The sequence below is a fragment of the Spea bombifrons genome, chromosome 1 (assembly GCF_027358695.1).
Source record: "Spea bombifrons isolate aSpeBom1 chromosome 1, aSpeBom1.2.pri, whole genome shotgun sequence".
Taxonomy (NCBI): Eukaryota; Metazoa; Chordata; class Amphibia; order Anura; family Pelobatidae; genus Spea; species Spea bombifrons.
Window position 1 is genome coordinate 44,788,407 of NC_071087.1, and position 19,815 is coordinate 44,808,221.

General features: G+C 38.4%; 1 protein-coding gene across 1 annotated transcript; it reads right to left on the bottom strand.

The window, feature by feature from the left end:
* Nucleotides 1–2,444: 2,444 nt before the first annotated feature.
* On the bottom strand, nucleotides 2,445–19,493 carry LARP7 (La ribonucleoprotein 7, transcriptional regulator). Its single transcript, XM_053461490.1, has 14 exons — nucleotides 19,424–19,493; nucleotides 18,294–18,412; nucleotides 16,506–16,712; nucleotides 14,897–14,997; nucleotides 14,705–14,788; nucleotides 13,480–13,644; nucleotides 13,062–13,170; nucleotides 12,503–12,841; nucleotides 11,581–11,719; nucleotides 5,876–6,030; nucleotides 5,578–5,678; nucleotides 4,270–4,429; nucleotides 3,168–3,259; nucleotides 2,445–2,764 (listed from the first exon to the last, which is right to left on the bottom strand). The coding sequence occupies exons 3-14, from the start codon at nucleotides 16,708–16,710 to the stop codon at nucleotides 2,684–2,686; spliced, it is 1,731 nt and encodes a 576-aa protein (XP_053317465.1). The 5' UTR covers nucleotides 16,711–16,712; nucleotides 18,294–18,412; nucleotides 19,424–19,493; the 3' UTR covers nucleotides 2,445–2,683.
* Between the last annotated feature and the right edge of the window lie 322 nt (nucleotides 19,494–19,815).

Genomic DNA, 19,815 nt, shown 5'->3' on the forward strand with positions numbered 1-19,815 from the left:
TTTCTTCACAGCTTGTATCTCAAAGGATAAATGCCTCTTTCCACCAGACCAGCTACCAACTGTTACATCATAATGAAAAGACCAATTTATACCCCAGGGGGTGCCACAAGCCGGTCCAAAATTGTTCACAATGGGTAAGTCTGCACTGATCCAAGCAAGACCAGCCCTTTGTGAACAATGTTAGACTGACCTAGTGCAGCTAAGGGGGGTGAGTGAGGAAAGGAGAGAGGGTAAGGTAGGAAGGAGAGAAAGTAATTAACGTATGCAAGTAATTGTGAGCATAAATGCGTAAGTGTGTGATGGAGAGAGAGAGGTAGTGAGATGAAGAAGAGATAGGGACGAAGGGGAGAGAGATAATGAAGGATGAGGAGAAAAGAGAGATTAGAAGAAAGTGGAGACAATGTGGAGGCAGGATAGTGAAAAGGGGGTAGGGAAAAAGATAAAATGAAATTGGAGAGATAATGAGAAAGTGGAGATCAAAGAAAAGGAGAGAAATAAAATAGAAAAGGGAGAGGTATGGAGAAGAGAGAAAGAGGAGGGAGATATACAAAAAAGTAAGAGATAGGAAAAAAGGTGAGGTAAAGAGAGAAGCTATAAAGAGAAAAGGGAGAAAATAGAGAGATAAAGAGAAAGGGGAGATAGGGAGGGTATGAGAGATAAAAGGGGAAAGGTGTGAAGATAAAGAGAACAAAAAAGACAAACAGAAAGGGAAGATATAGAATGGAGAAATAAAGACAAAGTAGGAGAGATAAGAGAAGGGGGATAAAAAGCCAAGATAAAAAGAAATGAGAGAATGAAAAAGGGGAGAGAATGGGCGAGAGAGAAAGAGAGAAAGTGAGCGAGAGAGAGAGAGAGAGAGAGAGAAAGAAAATGGGCGAGAGAGAAAGAAATTATGAGAAAGTACAAAGAAATAGTATGTTTGTGTTTTGAAAGTGTTGAGTAGACGTCTGTATTTTGACAGTCTACCATTTAGGCCCAAAACAGTAATGGACATAGAAAGAATAAAGGGTGCTCCGGAGCCTGATGGAGAGAAGCCCTGACTGAGAGGAGACCACTGTGGATGCAATCTGGGTCCTCATGTACATATTCTAGAGTTAAAATAAGAAGCAGACAGACTTGGTTGTATATTTCACAGAGTTTGCTGGAAATAAAATCAGAATTCTGTTTATTTATAAATGTTTTGCAAATATTGGTGGGTGTGTGTATATATACTGTATATGCGCAGTGTGCGCAGCAGCCATTCTGAAAGCAGACTCCACCGCTATCATTTTCGCTAGATATAACTCTGGATATTTTGGAGACCTAGCAACGCCCCTGCTCTAATTTGAATTTGAGTTTGGATACGTCTCCGATCATACGTTTCTATGAAGGTATGGAAAAAGCTTTTGTACAGCTCCACCTAGTGACTTGCTTCAGTAGAGAAACCAGGGATTTAAAGACACACCTTTTACACAACCTTCGATATAGTGCCCTTGTACACTGCACTGCGGATGTACAATGTGATGTGATGTGATATGATATATATATATATAAAATTGTTGATGTTGCTAGAATTCAAAAGGACATCAGAAATCTTGGGATGAGAGCATATGTTTTCATGGTGCTTATCCCTCTGAAAGACTTTTTAACCAGTTATTTACTTCCCACTGAACTGCAAGCCATTGATCAGCAACATAGGGGACAACCTCATTGTACCTCAACAGACAAGTTGTCCTTATGATAACTAGCTCTGGAATATCACGTCTGATTGACTACTTGGTATGGATACCCACTGTTAATGTTTACATGAACAACTACCAACACCTTGAGAAAATTCATAAAAACTGAAAGGCAATTCCTTCTCTTAGGAAGCCATGACAGATTTTCTTTATACAATTGGAAATAAATCCAATATTTGTCAATTTATCAAGAAAGACTAAGTACAGAACAATAGTTTATTTCAAAGGAGAACTGGAGGTCATATCCCAAGAACTCCTAGCTAGGAGAATAAAAACAAATTGAAGTGATAGTTTACAGTAAAAAGTAATCACACACTGATTTAATAGTATTTGCATTTAAATGTACTCACCGCTACATGGGTAACCACAGATGACAGTGCTACAAGAGGATGCTACATCTGATTTCAGACCTAAGGAGGTAAGCTTGCAACTTATGTGCACATCTATAAACAAATACCCCCATAAATGTAAAAAAAACAAAAACAAGACGAAGACAGCAATGTAGTTTGAAGATACTGCGCAGGTACATGTCAAAAAGAACATATGGAAGTACATCCACTGGACTGGAGGTTTGAAAGGTCTATAGAACATGCCAAATGCCTGATATCACTATGCATTATAAGAGTCCAACGGAATAAGCTTTCTCTGCATGTGCTGCCCGCATTAGGAACAGCGAGAGGAAGGAGTAGAGGGACTTTAAGACTAAAGATACGCACACAGCAAATATAAAAAGAATAAACTCATTTATTTCCAAATGTATCCTTAAAGGGAAGCTCCGACAAAAAAAACAAAGTGTTTTAAAACAAATGCGAAATGTTGACATTTGAAAATTTAGTTTTTTTTCAATGGACAAAATAATTAAAATTATTTCTTGCAAACAATAAAATCATTGCCTTAAGTATTTTTTTCCTTGAAGAAAAAAAAAAAAGCACATATGGACATGAACGTAGAAAGTTTCTGGGATTTCAGATGCCGTCACTGAATCGGATGTGTTTGCTGGCCTCCTGTGTCTTTGCAAGTCTAATTTTTTCAGCTTTGATGACCAACTGCAAAAACAAGGGCAAGCATGAGAAGCGAGAGGTGTCAACACACACACACACCATGGCAGACAGATTGTCTGGCCACAAAAATATACAGTTAGCAGAATTACGAATACACTAGGATAATGGATAATATGCAAAGCAGGTATCACAAAACACAGCTATGTGACTGGAAATCACCGGCAGCTTGACTTAATTTGATCCTTAATAAAAGTAGCAAGATAAATTTAGCTCAGTGAGACTGCTCAATCTCTGGATTGTATTTGGATGCCATCTATAACATTTACCAGCCAGCATGTACACAACCTTGTTATTTCTACCAGGATGCTTGTTACCTGGTTTTCAAATTTGCTAATATTGTGGGCAAAGCCATAGAAATACAACAGACATATTCAAATATATATACTACCTTTTCTGTTCCACGTTTCTTTTCTCTGGGCCGATTTAGTTTTGCTTGCCTGTCCACCAAGATTTTCTGCCAGTAACGCTGCTCACTGTCCCCTGTGGGTGAAAACAGAGGAAGAGAGATATGATAAATACTAACTATTATATGTTACTTATATAGTGTGTGTGATATATATATATATACACACACACACAACCGTTTAAAGGTTTGGGGTCACTATTTCATGGGAAAAAAGAAAAAAAGGACATTTCTGGCTGTAAAATAATTGCAAAAGGGTTTCCCAACCATCAATTAGCCTTTTAAACTTAAACATGGATCAGCGAACATAACGTGCCATTGGAACACAGGAGCGATAAAGAGTTATGTTCACCTCTGAAGATATTCCATTAAAAATCAGCCGTTTCCAGCTACAATAGTCATTTACAACATTAACCCCAACTGCGCTGGATTTCTGATCCATTTCATGTTTAAATATATATATATATATATATATATATATATATATATATATATCTCAACACATAAACAGGTTTCCAGCCCAGCAGAGTCAGCCTTACTAGCTATAGCCCACTCTGCCCTGACATTCCTTCACATGTTAATTGCTGTGCCTAGCACTGGTTAGGTAACAGAATGAAGAGTATCAATGGCCACATGCTATTAGAGGCTGTAAGGATGCTTTTCATTGTCATTCCAATTTCCTATGCAGATCTGCGGGTAGCTAAAAACAAAAGGAACAGCAGAATTAGGTGAGGCTCACCTATTAAATGCACAAATGGCATTCCAAAGCAGTGCTGCCAAACAGGGTTACTGCATAGCCTAAAGCTCTTAAGATTTACATACTGGAGAGCTGAAATTAACCTTTTCAGTTACAGTTTGTGTGTGTATGGAGGGGGTGGTAGCTCTTCTTGGAATGAACCGGATTTCACCTTAACGTGATATCACACCACGGCAAACATTAGTGAAGTGATGTAGGCTTGGGTTTATTGAAAGCCCCATACAATGTTTATTATAAAAAAGTTCAGAACTTTGCCTAAACCAAACAGTTTTTTCCCCCTGTCAAGATGACCAACAGGAGTCATTTCGAGCTGAATGAGTGTGTCCTTACCAGAAAGGAGCTGAAGTTTCCAGGTGTACTTGCTCTGTATTTCTGGCCGGGCTTTCAGCATGGTCTGGGCATCCTCTGGGGTTTTAAAGCGAACATGGCATTCTGTGTCTCCTTCCAGCATGTCCACGTATGCCACTTCACATATGCCGGACAAGGCATCCTGAAAACATAATATATATATATATATAATATATATATATATATATATATATATATATATATATATATATATATGCACACAAATACGAACTCCCTTCCTCTCAACCACTCAATCGATTGTAAGCTGGCAAGAGCAGTACCTGTACATATATGTTGTAACGTGTGAATGACTGTATGTGAATAAAACGTAATGTCAATTAATACACAGCTATACATTTACTTACATAAAAATACAATTAAATGTGTGCTTCTACAGGTATCTGGGCACTTTAATTACTTTTTCCCACTGTAGCAAGCCGTCAACGGAAACCCATGTAATGTTTTAAGGAGATGGATCCCAGTGCTATTTGGGGGATTTTTTATATTTTCATTATCTCAGTTGATGTGTCGGCTTCCATACTGCCATTTACTTTCCTGGCTCAAAATTAGGAGCGGGAAGAGAATCCGCAGCTATCATAGTTTACGGCCTGACTTCAGTTTTAAGTGAACAGTGATATTTGCCCTCTATCTATTGTATTGGTTTGGTCTGCCATCAAACAAATGAACACGACCTGAATCACACACAAGGTGTTTTATCTGTGAGATGGGCTACAAATGTTATCAATAAAGCAATGTGTTAATTGAAGGGTAACAGCTAACCAGTGCAACACGGCAGCTAGATGTGTATTAGTGAATGACAATGCTTGCAGGCATGACAGAATAACTGAAAAAAACAGAAAAATTATATAATAAAATAAATCAGGTAAAGATAATGTGATTGAATCACAAAAAATGCTGTCCCCTGTAAACGGGTGATTCATTAAGAATCAGAAATAGAATATATACAAACCAAAAATCTCAATGAGCTACTAAAATATTTCAAAAACCAAATGCGACACACAAGTTTTCATAAGAAATGCTAGAGAACCGCATTGTATGAATGATTGAGACAAAAAAACCTCCCCAGACATTGCCCCCAGTCTCTAATATGTGTGTTTAAACTAAAATGCATTATAAATCTCCTACACAGATATCCAACTGAGCGAGTGGCACAGAGCGATGGACAAAGTAAAAAGGGAGAACATCCACCTAGACAAACCATATCACTAGTAAACCTCGCATTTACATTCTGCCCCAGCGAAGGATTCCGAACACATGCGGAAAAGTTACCTTAACACACTTGCGACCCTCCAGAGGATCTGGACTAGTGATCTTCACAATAACGCCACTAACAAACTGGGGGCCCAGTGCCTCATTCTTCGCAGTATCCGCTGATGACAAAAAAAAATAATAATAAAAAAAAAAATTACATTAAATACCCTCAGACATTAGAACATAAGGGAACACGTATTTGTACTTAATACAATATGAGAACTTGGGAAATTTAAAATGTCACCAATATATTTGCGAGCCAAGTGGCAGCACTAGGCCCTCTGTATTCAGCAAGGATAAAATAACATTTTATTACCTTTGCCATTTTTCATGTCCGGGTTCTGCACCGTAGACTCTGTGTCCATGTCCGCTGTAGAAAAGTCATTTATTGTTCTTATAGACTTCTTAAGAGAGGCCATGCTGGCTCTCTGCAGGGCCAAGTATTCAGACTTGAGTTGCAGCCATTTCTCTCTGGGGAGAGGGGCACAGCAGGTTTTAGTAAGAAGATAACCAGTAAAAGAATATACGGACAAGTGATTATTAAACGAAGAGACAAAGAATTAATAAAAATGAATGAACGAGTGAGTGATTCATGCGTACCTGCATCTAAAGCAATGTGACAAACCAAAGTACCAGCCAAAAGACAATCATGTGCATTTGGTTCAGGCAGTGGCTACTGGACACCCCTTACGGTTTATCGCTGTTTATATAATCATTCGTTAGGAGGACCCAAATCACAGAAAACATTACATTTTTCATTTATAGAGCACCAGGGGATTCCATATAGCTATAGCAATAAGGGACAGTGAAATTGTACCTTAAAATTGAGAGGATGGAAGGCTTGTAAAAATATATATATTTTTTTTTTTAAATGGTGCCGCTGGAATCCACAAGGAATGAGGAAGACGCTCGAGGGGAACTGTATCCATTTTGCATACAGGTAGTGCATAACCACGACCAAACCACTTAATAAACATAATATATATAAAAAACAAACGACAGTGAGCTATATAAAAAGGGATGGATGTGGTCATGTAGCACTTCAGCGTAGGAAAAATCTGTAAGCACACACATTTTGTATATGATCTAGTTGACCTAAAATGTATTGTTTCATATCGTTACTTCAGAAACATAACAGGGAATTGTGTCAAACAATCGGCAGCCAGGATCAGATCGCAGTCATACCCGTCCACCGTTACGGCACTCCGTTTATTGGCTGTAGAGATGAATGATCTCCAGCTCATTCATTACTAAACAACTTTTATTTTCAATGTAATGAATGTTAGTCGTTAGCATAGCTAAACAAAGATAAATTTCCTGTATCCCGAATAACAAAACTGGGACTGAGCAACAATGATCGTAATAATAATAATAATAATTTTTTTTATAGAAAACTCCCATTATGTTATTACTAAGCAATGGTTTTTACGGATATCCTTAAAACCTCTGTGGCCAGGGAGAGAACTGGAGTTCTATGTTATCTATACATTTACATGGCTATTAGAAACCTGCCTGACTGTTTGGAACAGTTAGCAAACTGTTAATAAACTAACGTTTGGAATGAACCATAATGGATTTAATCAGGTCCCACAAAAAAAAAAACGATACAAAAGCACACTAAAAAACCTCCAGAAACGATACATTCACTGTTCTAGACAACTGTCCTGATAAAGTGAACACATCGGGGAATACATCCAGTGTGACAACGATTAATAATCAGTGAAACAAGAAAAAATCTGGTTTATATGCAAGTGGGTAAAGCAAATCAAGTTTGCTGTGAAAAAGAACGCATTTGGTAAATTTGCAACCCAACCGCATTAACACTGTGTTGTTAATTACCTTCGCGGCACCAAAACTGTAGCAAAGAAAATAAAGAACACAATAAATGTGTCAAAAAAAAAAAATAGCCAATGCACTTTAACAACAATTAACCGCTCGACTTCCGGGGCTTGTCTGTAACACAGCAGCCACCCTATAGATAGCCTCCAAATAAGCCTTTATCACCAATTAAAAATTCAAATAGTGATTCCTTATTGAACATGTTCCGTTTTGGATTATCTACTTTCCATTAAATCTAATTCACTCAAAGGCTGTTAACTAAAAAAAAAAACAAAAAAAAAAACACAAAAAAAAAAAAAGGGAATATGGCTGCTGCGTTCACTTATCACCACTAGAAAATTCAATTTATATATACACAGGATAAACATTCACACACAAAAAAATAATAATGTTCTTAAATTACATAGGCACACATCACTGATATATATATATATATATGCAGTGGCAACAAAGGATCATGATTAGAGGAGCCCATCATTTATAAAGTACCTTACTGCTCTCTTAAACTGTAGTCTAATGGGTGCACGATGACAATGGTATGGCCCACAAACAGCATGGCACTCCAGACCAAAGCATGGAAGCGTATGTGTACCGAGCAGATATGCCAGAGCTTGTATAAGTAATAAATGAATATTGTGTGGCAATAGCGTGCCAATTAAAAGCGTGCTTAATAAACACCAACAAAACAGACACGGACCAGGGAATTCGCGACAGCTGCAGAAGTACCGGTTAACAAATTAAAATGGCTTTCCCAAATGACAAAGCCATAATGTCACATTCTGATCACGTTAAATCTGAAGTGTTGGTTTTAATTATGATTTTAATACAAGTGTATTGTCCATTTTAAACTACGTCTTTGTGAATATTCCATCTTTACCCTAGAACATCTCTAGACTACACCTTAATAATATGAATGTCAAACAACTTGAGCGAAACAAAAAGGTGCCAAAATAATATACATACACTTAAGTATGCGTACGTTTAAGTGCATGCCCCGGCCGCCCCTCCACTAAAAAACAAAAGATTTGAGTGGCTCAAAAGCTCCTGATATGTACATTTGCCCCAAAGAAAGCCTAATGAATCATAGGGGTCATTAACCCTTTCAACTACTGAAACAAAGTCAGTACACTGGAACGAAGGACACTAAAAATTGCCTTTGGGCAACAATGGGTTAATGGTTAGAATTTCCTCTAGTTGAGCTTAGTAAATAAGACTTTTAAGGTTTTAAAGGACCCACCCAGTTTTTTTTTTTACATTGCACAAATGGACATTACAATGACAAAGAGTGGTTCACAGGGACTAGATGCATCCCAAAGATAATGGGGGGGGTGTTATAAAAATGAGGGCAGGGAGGCAGAGCCTGTTAATCCAGGTCAAGAATCCACTCGGGACAGAGGTGCAGGTAAGCAGACATTATTTTAAGATCTTAACACTGGACATAGTTAATGGTGATACTGTCAGAGACTGCATTGCGTTTGGGTATGTATCTAGTAATGGGATTTACTTTAGTTGAAGTTGATAAAATGACGTAACCTTTGGGGGCCTCAGAGGTCTTCACCTGAATAAAAGTCCTATGAGGTCCCAAAAGCATATGTAACTATTATTTATATCACTTTAGATTCTTTTCTCTGTTGGCCCAATACCAACTTCAACTATAGACTCCATGTTCTCTTGGGCCAATATCACTATATCAACTTTTCTTATTTGTCAGCTCCCTGGTAGTATTGTGCATTTTAAAAGACCAACCCCAGTGAGCTTCTTCCGTATGAAGAGCTTGGTTGGCCCCAAGATATCCATCATGAAATCAGGGAGAGGAAGGTATCTAACTGGGATTAAGACTTTGTATTCTAACACACATTAGGGTTCCATGTCCGCTGGATGGGATTATCATAAATATACATTTAACCATGAAGCTCTGCATCAAGTCCTTGGTGTTTCCAGACCCAATTAAGAATTCATACTTCTATAAATGTGTGCTAGACGACCTACACTTATTGTATCACTGTATGGGGGTGTCACAGAACTTAAGTGTTTATTTATGCATTCTTATAACTGTAGATCATCTCTATAGAACATCCACTTTTACTTACAGACTAGAAGATAAAGAAACATTTCAAAGCCCTATAGTAGTTACCACTACATCTCATTGGATTTACGGTTTCAATTGGGTGGTTATCAAACCTGTTCTGATACCTGTTCCGATGTGCTTTAAATGAAACCAATAACACCGCATTCCTACAGGCATTTTAGGAGAACACTGTAGGCTATCTTTCTCAAATCTAACAAACTACTTTTCTTTTCAGGTCTCTACGAGGCTAGGAAACCCTGAGAACCACAGAACGGTGCCTCCTTCTACCTAAACATTGAAGTACATTTCTATGTTTGGTGCAGTAAGTGCTTCAATGTTTTGGTGAAAGTGGGTCCTGCACGCAAATGGACTTCACCCTACGGAGCTTGTCTATGACCACCTCACAGGATGAGAAACTCGCTGAAAGCTTCTCGGACGTCTTATCCTCAGGGAGGTTGCCGTTTACATAGTCCTGAATACTGCCAGTTTTTCGTAGTTTAACGTTTTCTTATGTGTTATAGGCCAGGACTGCCGATTAATATAAAAATATGTTTTATGCTCACCCTTGGCAAGTCTAACAACAACAACTGCAGTCAGCAGAAGGACCTCCAAAACTTTAACATCGGCGCGCTTTCTGGCTCTTTATTAAATGGTAAGTGCTCCAATGTTTTAGTCTTGGTATATCCTAAATTGCACCTCCCAGGACAAGCTTAAAGTGGATGAGAAATGGACACATGTTTGCTGAGAACACGAAGCACGTGCTATGCTTTGGGGAGTAAGTGCTTCTTGTTTTAGCAGCTATGGTTTGTTTTGGCGCATCCTCTGGAAGATGAATGTGTAGACGCCGGGCTGCGTGTGGCTACCGTTGCCAATGTGCATACTCTGTCCTACAATTACTAGAATTGCACTCTAGCAATGGTGACTGCCTGCAGTGTAACAACGAACAAAATACCTTTTTCAACGGATTTCAGATAGACTACTACTCCAACCGTGATACGTGTCCTTCCATATGCCAAACATAGTGTGTGCGTGTGTGTGTAACCAAGCTCTTTCTGCTATTCTGTGTTGAAACCCAAATATATTCCCCATTGAAACTTGCACTTCAACTTCTTAAACATGTCATCAGATAACATTAAGTTCTTCTAGGCATGCCAATTCCCTATACCTAAACATATGGTATCATTTATAAATCACATTAGCAAAAGATTGGGAGCTAAGCTTACAGAAATCATTGGCTGCTACTCCAAATTCAATCATTCGTACCCCACATTGTATTTTGAAGGACCTGATAAAGCCCACAAGCCTGTTACACATTACACTTGCATTTAAAGTGCACGTATTTCTTCCCGAACCACCCTACTAATCCTACCACCAACTTACATTGCAAAATATGCTTCTGTCTCTAGGCTGCTGCACATTGTGATTGTCTTTGTTACTTTTACTGGCTCATTTTAAAATGAGCATATTCACAATCTAAGAGTATAAATGGCTAATAAGCGGCAACAATGATGCCCTTTTCTCCTGTACCAGTAAGTCTTAAGTACGTTCTCTGTATATTGTTACTATTTGTATTAACTTTGTTTTTCAGAATCTGCTGGAGCGCTATGAATAAAATTTAGTAACATTAAAATACTGTACAATGCCAACTGATGACTTACCCTTTTTATTATGCTATGGATACATAAAATTTTAATGTATTTGTTATGTTTTTCCTCAACTGTTCTTTCCCTTTTCTCATTTAGTGAAGCCACAACACATACATTTTATAATAAATACAGATATATACACACATTTTTTACCAGTGACAAGGTGTATATCATTGGTCGTGAAGGGGTTAAAGTATTTTTCCCTATTATAGGGCAAACATTTTGTATATGTGGGCTATGGACAACAAAAAAAAAATGCACCCCATAAGGCACTAACTATAAAGGCATTCAAGCAGGATGTGTGCACTAGAAACAACCCAGCCAAGTAGTCATCAGCTATAGAAGCCACAACTAAGAACAGTGGCTGAAATACTTGGAAGGTAACCCCATGCAAAACAAAGCCCTTCAACCAGAATAAACATCCAAAACCAGCAACATATATCCACCCCAAGGATTATTAGCACATACTTTGAAAGGACTCGTAAGGGAACAACTTCCTCTCCAACTCTGTGCCTCTCCTTATGCTTCTTCTTCCTCTTTCTCTTCACCTTGGAACCAGAGGCATCCTTCTTATCACCAGTATCTTTTTCTTCTTCTGTTGAAAGTTCTGATTCGGAAGAGATAGGAAGAGGGGACATACCATCAATTAAAAATTGCTTTATCAAGCAAACAATAAGACTTCGTTTTAACACAAATCGTAAATAAATATCACAATAGCAGGACTGTGTGCAAAGATCAATCTAAGATGGCATCCCTTACCCATAGAAGGTGATGGCAGAAAAGGACTCTATTGGCCCATTTAGTCCAGCCTTTTTAAATATTTTATGTACATGTTAATTCCTTGGAAATAGCTTTATCCACATCACAAGCTTTCTCAAGTTATTTTACTCTCCACTGGAAAGCCTATTCCAGGTCTCTGCTACGCTTTCTGTAAAGCTTGCCCTTTCCATCTAGCTTACCGTCTCTCTGTCTTTCGACATCAGTTTTTTTTTTTTAATGCTCCCTTTCTTATCAATTATCTGTATTGCATAAGATCACTAAAAGATCAAGGGCTGTCAGACCCTTCTGGAGTAAAAGCTGCATTAGTTACGACCATTATTAGGAACAACTGCCTACCGTATTCGCCTCGCCGTATAGCCATATACTGTGCTTAATTAACATTAAGTCAATACTTTTAGATTAATCATACATAAATATGAATGCCTCAATTATCTGAGGCAAAGTCACCTGGCTGTTCATGAAATTCATCTACATAACATTTTAACCGTTTAGTATTATAATTATTAGAACATTTGTAATTGATATTGTGCTTCTTCCTGTGTGACACAAAACATTATAGCGAGAGAAGCATCACCTTTGTATTATAAACTATTTGCATCTGATGTCATACCCTTTGAATCTAAACGATCCTTAGCGTCGACCTTCCGCTGTTTAGAAACAGAGTCACCAGCATCTTCCGAGCGGCTGCGTTTCCTCTTGCCCAGCCTACCTTCTTCAGACTGGTCTGAGCTCTCTGCGTGGTCACCTTTTCTCCTTTCTTTCTTAGAAGAGCGTTTATAGGTGTCTGAAGACTCTGTCATGGAGCTCTCGGATTGACTCCTGTGCCTTTTTGGCTTAGCCCTTTCCTCATGTGATAGGTCCGTTGTCTTATCTTCTATTTCTTCGTCTGCTTTTTCAGAGCTTTCCTTTCTGCTCTTGGATTTTTTCTTCTTCTTCTTTTTCTTCTCCTCTTAATACAAAAAAACAGTACAGAGTCAATGTATGGAATGTTTTTTTTTTTTTTTTTTTTTTTACAATCAGTGGCAGGCTGTGTGTGGTTATTCTATGTTGAGCTTGTTATAAACAATGATTTTTTTATATATATCAAACCACAATCAATTATCTTGAAGAGATGCATATCAGCAGATAAAATGTGTGTGTATAAAGCACAAAACAAACAGCAACCATACCAACATCGCTGTGTTCAGACATGCTCAGTTCTGGAACAGACTTGTTTTTTATTGTTTTGGGGAACATCCCAGGTTTTCTTGGTGCCTCTTCAGGAGGATTATTTAAAACCTAATAATAATAAAAAAAAATACATCTAGCGAAAAACAAAAACGATAGAGAAATTGTATGGTTCCCTATATTACAAAAGCTTTCGATATACATTTGGAAACAGCGCTGCCACTCATTTAAAAAAATGAGAATCTATGAAGCATGCGGGAGATGCCTAAAGGCCAGTCCGTTGCTAGTGTTAAATACTGGTCGCAAGCATGCAATTCTCAACAGAACACATCAGAGGTTGCTTCTTTTATTAAAAGAACAGAAAGTGGAGTTGATGCATTGCTTATGCATGTAATATTGCAACAGTTAACAAGTCATTACCTCGATTGCTTTAGCAGCTTGTTCTTGGGTTTCAAACTCAATAAACGCAAATCCTTTGGGGTCTCCGGAAGACTTGTAACGTGGAATACTAATGTAGACGACATTACCACATTTACCAAACACTCGCTCAATCCAGCTGTGGTTCACATTCTTAGGCAGAAGTTCCTAAATTAAGCATAAAAATGTAATTAATGCTTCATTCCGTGCTTATCCACCAATATAACAGTCTATAATTTTAAACACTAAAATGGGACGCTCTTGCAAAGATTGAACTGAATTATCAGTTTTTAATTAGTGTATGTCCATAATATAATTATATATATATATATTAAATTATAATAATTTATTATATAGTTACCTATTCCAAGGTGTGAAGTTTAGTAAGCTCCACGACGTGCGATTAAATGGACTCCAGCCATCGTATGCAATTTAATGATACTGAGAGATCTGTTTAAATTTCCATGGTGCCCATCTCGTAAAAGCACGATTCTGAAGAATCCCCCATAAGCACTTGCCCTGTCATTGCACATGAAATATTGACCGGCAGTTGATGACAAGAATCATCAGACCTATCAAGGAGGAGGAGAGCTACAGTCCCTGCAGCTGCAGCTTTTACCTCAGGTAAGTGCTATGATTTTTTAAAAAAAATAATGCATAATAAAGAACTCAAAGCACTTTAATATGCATTCATTATTGTAGATGCCAAGGACATTAAACTGTGCCTTTAACTTAAGGTTTAATGAAGGCCTTCTGCCAAGGACATTAAACTGCCCCTTTAACTGAAGGTATAATGAAGGCCTTCTGCCAAGGACATTAAACTGCCCCTTTAACTGAAGGTATAATGAAGGTCTTCTCAGCCGAGATACCCACAAGCCCCATACTTAGGTTGAGTAACTTTCTTTATGAATCACTTGGGTCAAAGTAGGTAAAAGCCCCACAGTGAGATTTCCTTATGATAGGAAAGGAGTTGACTCTCACTCCGTAGGTTTGATCTCAGAACTTGGTCGATTTGAGTCCTGCTAACTAATAAAAGTATTATGGTACGCAAACGATTTCCCCCTTTTATCCCTACCGGTTCTGCCATCTTTGCATACTACTCCATCAACAATGCATCTGTATAAATTATATAGATTACAAACATAAAAATATTGCATAAGCATCATGTAGCTTCATCAACAGAAAGAAGTTTGCATTGACTTATGAAGAAGCTCTGGTAAGGTCTTACCGCGTACACCGTACGGCAATCCACATCCTGTGGTTTCTCTCCCAGGGGAAGGCGTCTTCTTATTTTAGTGCTGTCCAAGTTAAGCTTAAAATTAAAAAAAGAACATGTTTATAAAGCACACACACAATTCACCTTTTTATGCCTTATTGCCCTCACCCCACCAGCAGTAAAATGTCGGCCAAAGAAACCAACCTCTACCACGGAGGAGTTCTTGACAGCTCTAGCAATTAGCTTGGTATCGGTGGTTAACTTCTTCATTTTGTTGAAAGACGCCAACATACAGAGGTCAATGTCTAAAACCAAGATCATAGTAAAATGAAGTCATATCATGCAGAAGTCCATAACACATGCTACTTTTATAGTAAAGTACCACTCCTCATCAGCCACCAGAGCCTACTTGAGAGGGAGGTACATAAGTGGAACAGCCTCCCAGCAGAAGTGGTAGAGGTGAATACAGTAAGGGAATTTAAACATGCATGGGATAGGCCTATGGTTACGCTGAATCTAAGATGTGATCAATGACTGATTAAAGAGGAAAAAAAACAGATTAGATAGGCCGAAGGTTAGCCATGTTAAGCAGCTCTGCTCAACCCAACAACATCTTACTAAAGTGAAAGAATATGCCTTGCTTAAAAGGGAAGAGGATATCAAGACAGAAATTAAAATTTACATAAAATCAAAAGATAACAGTGACTATAATAATCTTTACTTAATTCAGAAAAAAACTAAATTCTAACCCAGACTTAAGGCTGATTAGAGTATACTGGAATTAAAAACGGACTTAAAGAAGAAGAAAAGTCCAATACTTTCAGAGAATACCCATGTATTTTGTTGACTGGTAACACCTTTAGTCTTTCTATATTAAATTCATATTCTCCGATCAAATCCATGTGTTATAGGGCAAGCTAATTAACGGCAGTCAACCCTCAGTAGCCTGGTTTATAATTTTTTTTTGCCTTTTTTCAGCAACGTACGAGTACTCAAACATTTTTTTAATTAATTTTGAAATTAATATGTGAAATAATTTCACATATTACATTTGTAAAGGACCTACCTTATCCATTTAACTGAGTACATTGTACTTGGGTTTTATACGGATTGTGCTATAAGTGAAAAACACTGCTATACCATGGATAATTGTCTGAAATCCCATAAATTAGGTAGGTACTGGATGGAGGCGAATTATGTTAAAAAAAATATATACAATATGTTATAAAGTAATTTATTAAGTATGGCAGGACTTTGTTTTAAACATTACAAAATCAACATGCATTACAAAAAGAAGCGATGGAGCAGACGCTGGGTGTGTGTTGGAGGACATGCACAAAGTGCTCTGCCCCAGGGACACGCATTTAGCATTGTACGTCAGGGACACATTCAGGTGCATTCTCAACATGAGATCAGAGTGTCCGGGTCAATTAGAAATCCAATGACCAGACAGAAAAGAGAGAAAGAGAACCCCTCCTGAGATGAGAAATGTAAATATCAGCCACATATCTGCTTTCCTATATCAGGATATTCCTTTTAGTTCTTAATTGGATGTCAGAGACCCCCTGCTGTGAATTCACCGACCAACACAAGGTTGGGGTTTTGGCAGCAGCAAAAACAAGAAACGTTTTTATTTTTGTTATATATCATTTAAGATGTTATAACTGCTGTTACAGGCTTCTCCAGAACATTTTAGATCTCAAGGCTGTTTGTATTTGTAAGACTACTTTGTAAATCAGTTGCCCTAGGGACAATATGGTGCGTGTCTTCCTAATGGAGTGCTGATACATTGTTCCCGTATTATTTTACTTACAACCATCTCTGGTCTTCTCAATCTGTTCCCGCAAAAAACGATCTTTGTGAAGGTTGACATCACCGAACCAGAAATCCACTTGCCTGGCGATGTCGGCAAGCAGCTGCTTTACCCTAGTGCGCTTCTTCTTTTCCTGATCCTTCTTTTCAGCGCTGTCTGCCTCCTTCACTTTACTCCTCTGGGTGTCAGCCTCCATCTCTGTCATTTCTGAGTATACAGATAAGTACATTGTATTTGGGATGACTGCTTCAGGGTAAAACACCTTACAATTGTAGTCCAAGCCATGCTTCCAGAAAAATACCATTATTTATCATATGACTAAATGCTGTAAATAATGTAAGTAAAAAAGTTGCAGGCCTGTGCTGAAGCGACGTTATTACATTTAGCAGAACTGTCTGGCACTAAAGACAAATTACATTTTGCTGGAAGGGAAGATTGTTTTACCTCTTATAAACCTTCCAATCCAGACGAAATAAAGGAGTGAATGGGGTGTCAGGAGAGACAAAGGGAAAAGGCATGGGAAGGGCTGATGTTACAAGAGAAACCTGAAATGGGGTTCAGTGGAGAAATGCAGCGGGGCAAACACACAACCCCAAGTCCTCCACAACATCTATTCTATTTTATTTGCCTTCTCACATGCTCACAGTCTTGGCACAACCATTCAGTAATTGATTCTCCTGTGGCAACGCTGGATCCATTAGTCTGCATTTCCTTGGATACAGTTGAGGAGGAAGGTTTTCATTCACACACACGTTATCATTTGTTTATTTTGTCAAGTCAATTAAGGCATCTACTGTTCTCACATCAGAGGTCATTTTAAAACCATCGATTACACGTAGAATTCTTTCAGCTTTCAGAATGCAATATGTTATAATGTAAAATCATGCATTCCATTGTTTGCACATACATAAGAAGACAAGATCTGAATGAACTTTGTTAGCACAATGAAAGATCTAATTTATTGGAAACTGTAACCTCCTTAGAAACGACTTGTTAGGGGGCATCCAGGGTTTGACTTTTAAGTGTAGCAATAACAAAAAAAAATGCAGAAGTAGTTAGAGTTAACTCCAAGAATAATATTGTTTTAACTGCATTTAGCATTTAAACATAGGGTTGGGAGAAGAGCTGCAGCTTCAACTCCCTCACTTGACTATAGACCATGAAGGGCCACCAGCGATCTTCTGTGCAGGAAGAGCTTGGCTCACCCTGTATAATGCAGAGTTAAATCAATCAATAACGTCTTCAAAATCTACTTTCATTACATTTTATTTATAGAGCGATATTTACAATGTGGAAGAGTGACAAAGACCTGCTCTTGTGAAACTCTGGGGTTTATTCATTAAGGGAGGCGCTTACAGGAGAGGTGAAAATCTTTACGCTCTCACTTCACTTTACTAAAGAATCTTGCTAGTGTTGGCCCTTCATAATGAACAGTGAAGGGAGTGGGGACCACAACTCTCCTGCCAGCAATACATTTAGCAAATAAGGCCCAGACTGTCATAAGAGAGCCTTTCTCCTTCTCCCAGTACACGTAAAAGCCATTTTCAATAATAAAAGGTGTGTGTACATGTATCAACTGTCAGACAGCTGTGAACCCTAAAATCATACATTAGAAAATTGTAATAAAATAATTAACACTATGTATTATTTATTGAGTCATATAGTTCCATCATATTCTGTAGCACTGTACAATGGGTAAACAGGACATAACAAATAGTGCACAACACCGCAATTTACACTTACAGAAAAAAGAAGGGAAGCAGAGGAACATGCCCACAACATATTTACCTTTTACACGGCCCGATACTGCAAACCGCTTTCCAGAAAAAGACCTTTCTTGCAGCTCTTCTGTCCCTGCTGCTCAGAAAGCATCCATGAATCAAAAAAGCTTGCCTTCGACACACGTGCTGAAAAACACTAAATAGTGAGTGTACATACATTTATATATACCGTGAAAACATTCCTGCTATCGCTGCATTGGGTCCACGGACATGAATCACTTTACACAGCTGCTTTTAATGGCACTATATATCTTAAAGATTAAGCAACGTTATTGGGAAAACAAAAAAGTTAAATATAAATAAAATTATATATATATATACATGTATATACATGTATATATATATATATATATATATACCTCATATATGGGGGAAAGGTTATTTCATGTGAAAGGTTATTTCATGTGACTGGCCGCACATTAATTATGCATTATGCAGGGTCCATCTAACACAATAAATCCCTGAATCAGAATTGACACATTTTTTGGAAAGTGTCGTTCTTTTTGCGGCACTTCCACCCTGCAAAATAGTGGTTTACGAACGTGGAAGCGCTCTGTAGGGTGAGCGTTTTTGACAGCCTGCGTGCCAGACACCCACACAACCGAGTCAACCAAAGACATTACCCCACCGCGTGGCATCATTAGTCCATTCTACGGGGCTTTTGGGTTCTACTCTGTGTATAACACCTAGCGCCCCCCAAATGCCCTTACTTGGATGAGAGGGTTTATTCACTAAAGGGAGAGTTTGCAGGAGAGTTGTGCCCCAGTGGGCTTCTGCTGCAGGAAGAGTTTGGTTGACCCTGAATTATGCATAGTTAAATCAGTGAGCTGTTCCCCTCTGCCTTTGAATTATGCATTACACGGGGCCCATTTTGATAAGGGAAACAATGACCCGAGTTAAGAGAGGTGATTGAAACCACAGCTCTGCTGCACACCCACCTGACAACTGAATAAACCTCAAGGAGTACCAGAAACACAACTAGTGCCGGGTGTGCACACTACATACTACTTAACATACATGTACAGCTCTCACTGTCACCACACTGCAAGCACCTAGCAACACCCTGGGGTACACTGAGTGCAGCTGTATATACCACTTTCCCGTAACGTTGTATCTGTAATAACAGAACCGCATTACCAGCTCTCTGCTCCTCCACAGCCTCGCATGCAATACTCAGAAAGCGAACACAAGTGGACGGGGCTTGGACGTCACCTGCCGCCGCTGGCTGTAAGGACCCAAAATACTCGGTTGCCCTTGACGTGCCTGTCTCACTATGGCAACAGTACCCGCATTTACTAATGCAATTTCCCTGACGTATTTGCTGTATAACTAAGGGCAGGCCAAGTAAAACATAATAAGACTAAAACCAAAGTTAAAACTAAAATAAAGAGTCACATATAAGTGTTATAATGTCGGCTATTGGACGGCGCTGTCTCATGACGTCAGTGAGCGCGCGAACTGTTCGAAAGCGTACGAGTAGTGAGTATGAATGTAAACATTCTAGCTGACAGCATATTGAAAAAAAAACT

Excerpts from the sequence above, each read along its gene's own strand:
- LARP7 (XM_053461490.1), bottom strand. The coding sequence starts at position 16,710 with ATGACAGAGATGGAGGCTGACACCCAGAGGAGTAAAGTGAAGGAGGCA. Across the intron at positions 3,260-4,269 it reads GAAACTTCAGCTCCTTTCTG|GGGACAGTGAGCAGCGTTAC; the intron begins GTAAGGACACAC and ends TTTCACCCACAG. Across the intron at positions 2,765-3,167 it reads AGAAACGTGGAACAGAAAAG|TTGGTCATCAAAGCTGAAAA; the intron begins GTAGTATATATA and ends TTGTTTTTGCAG.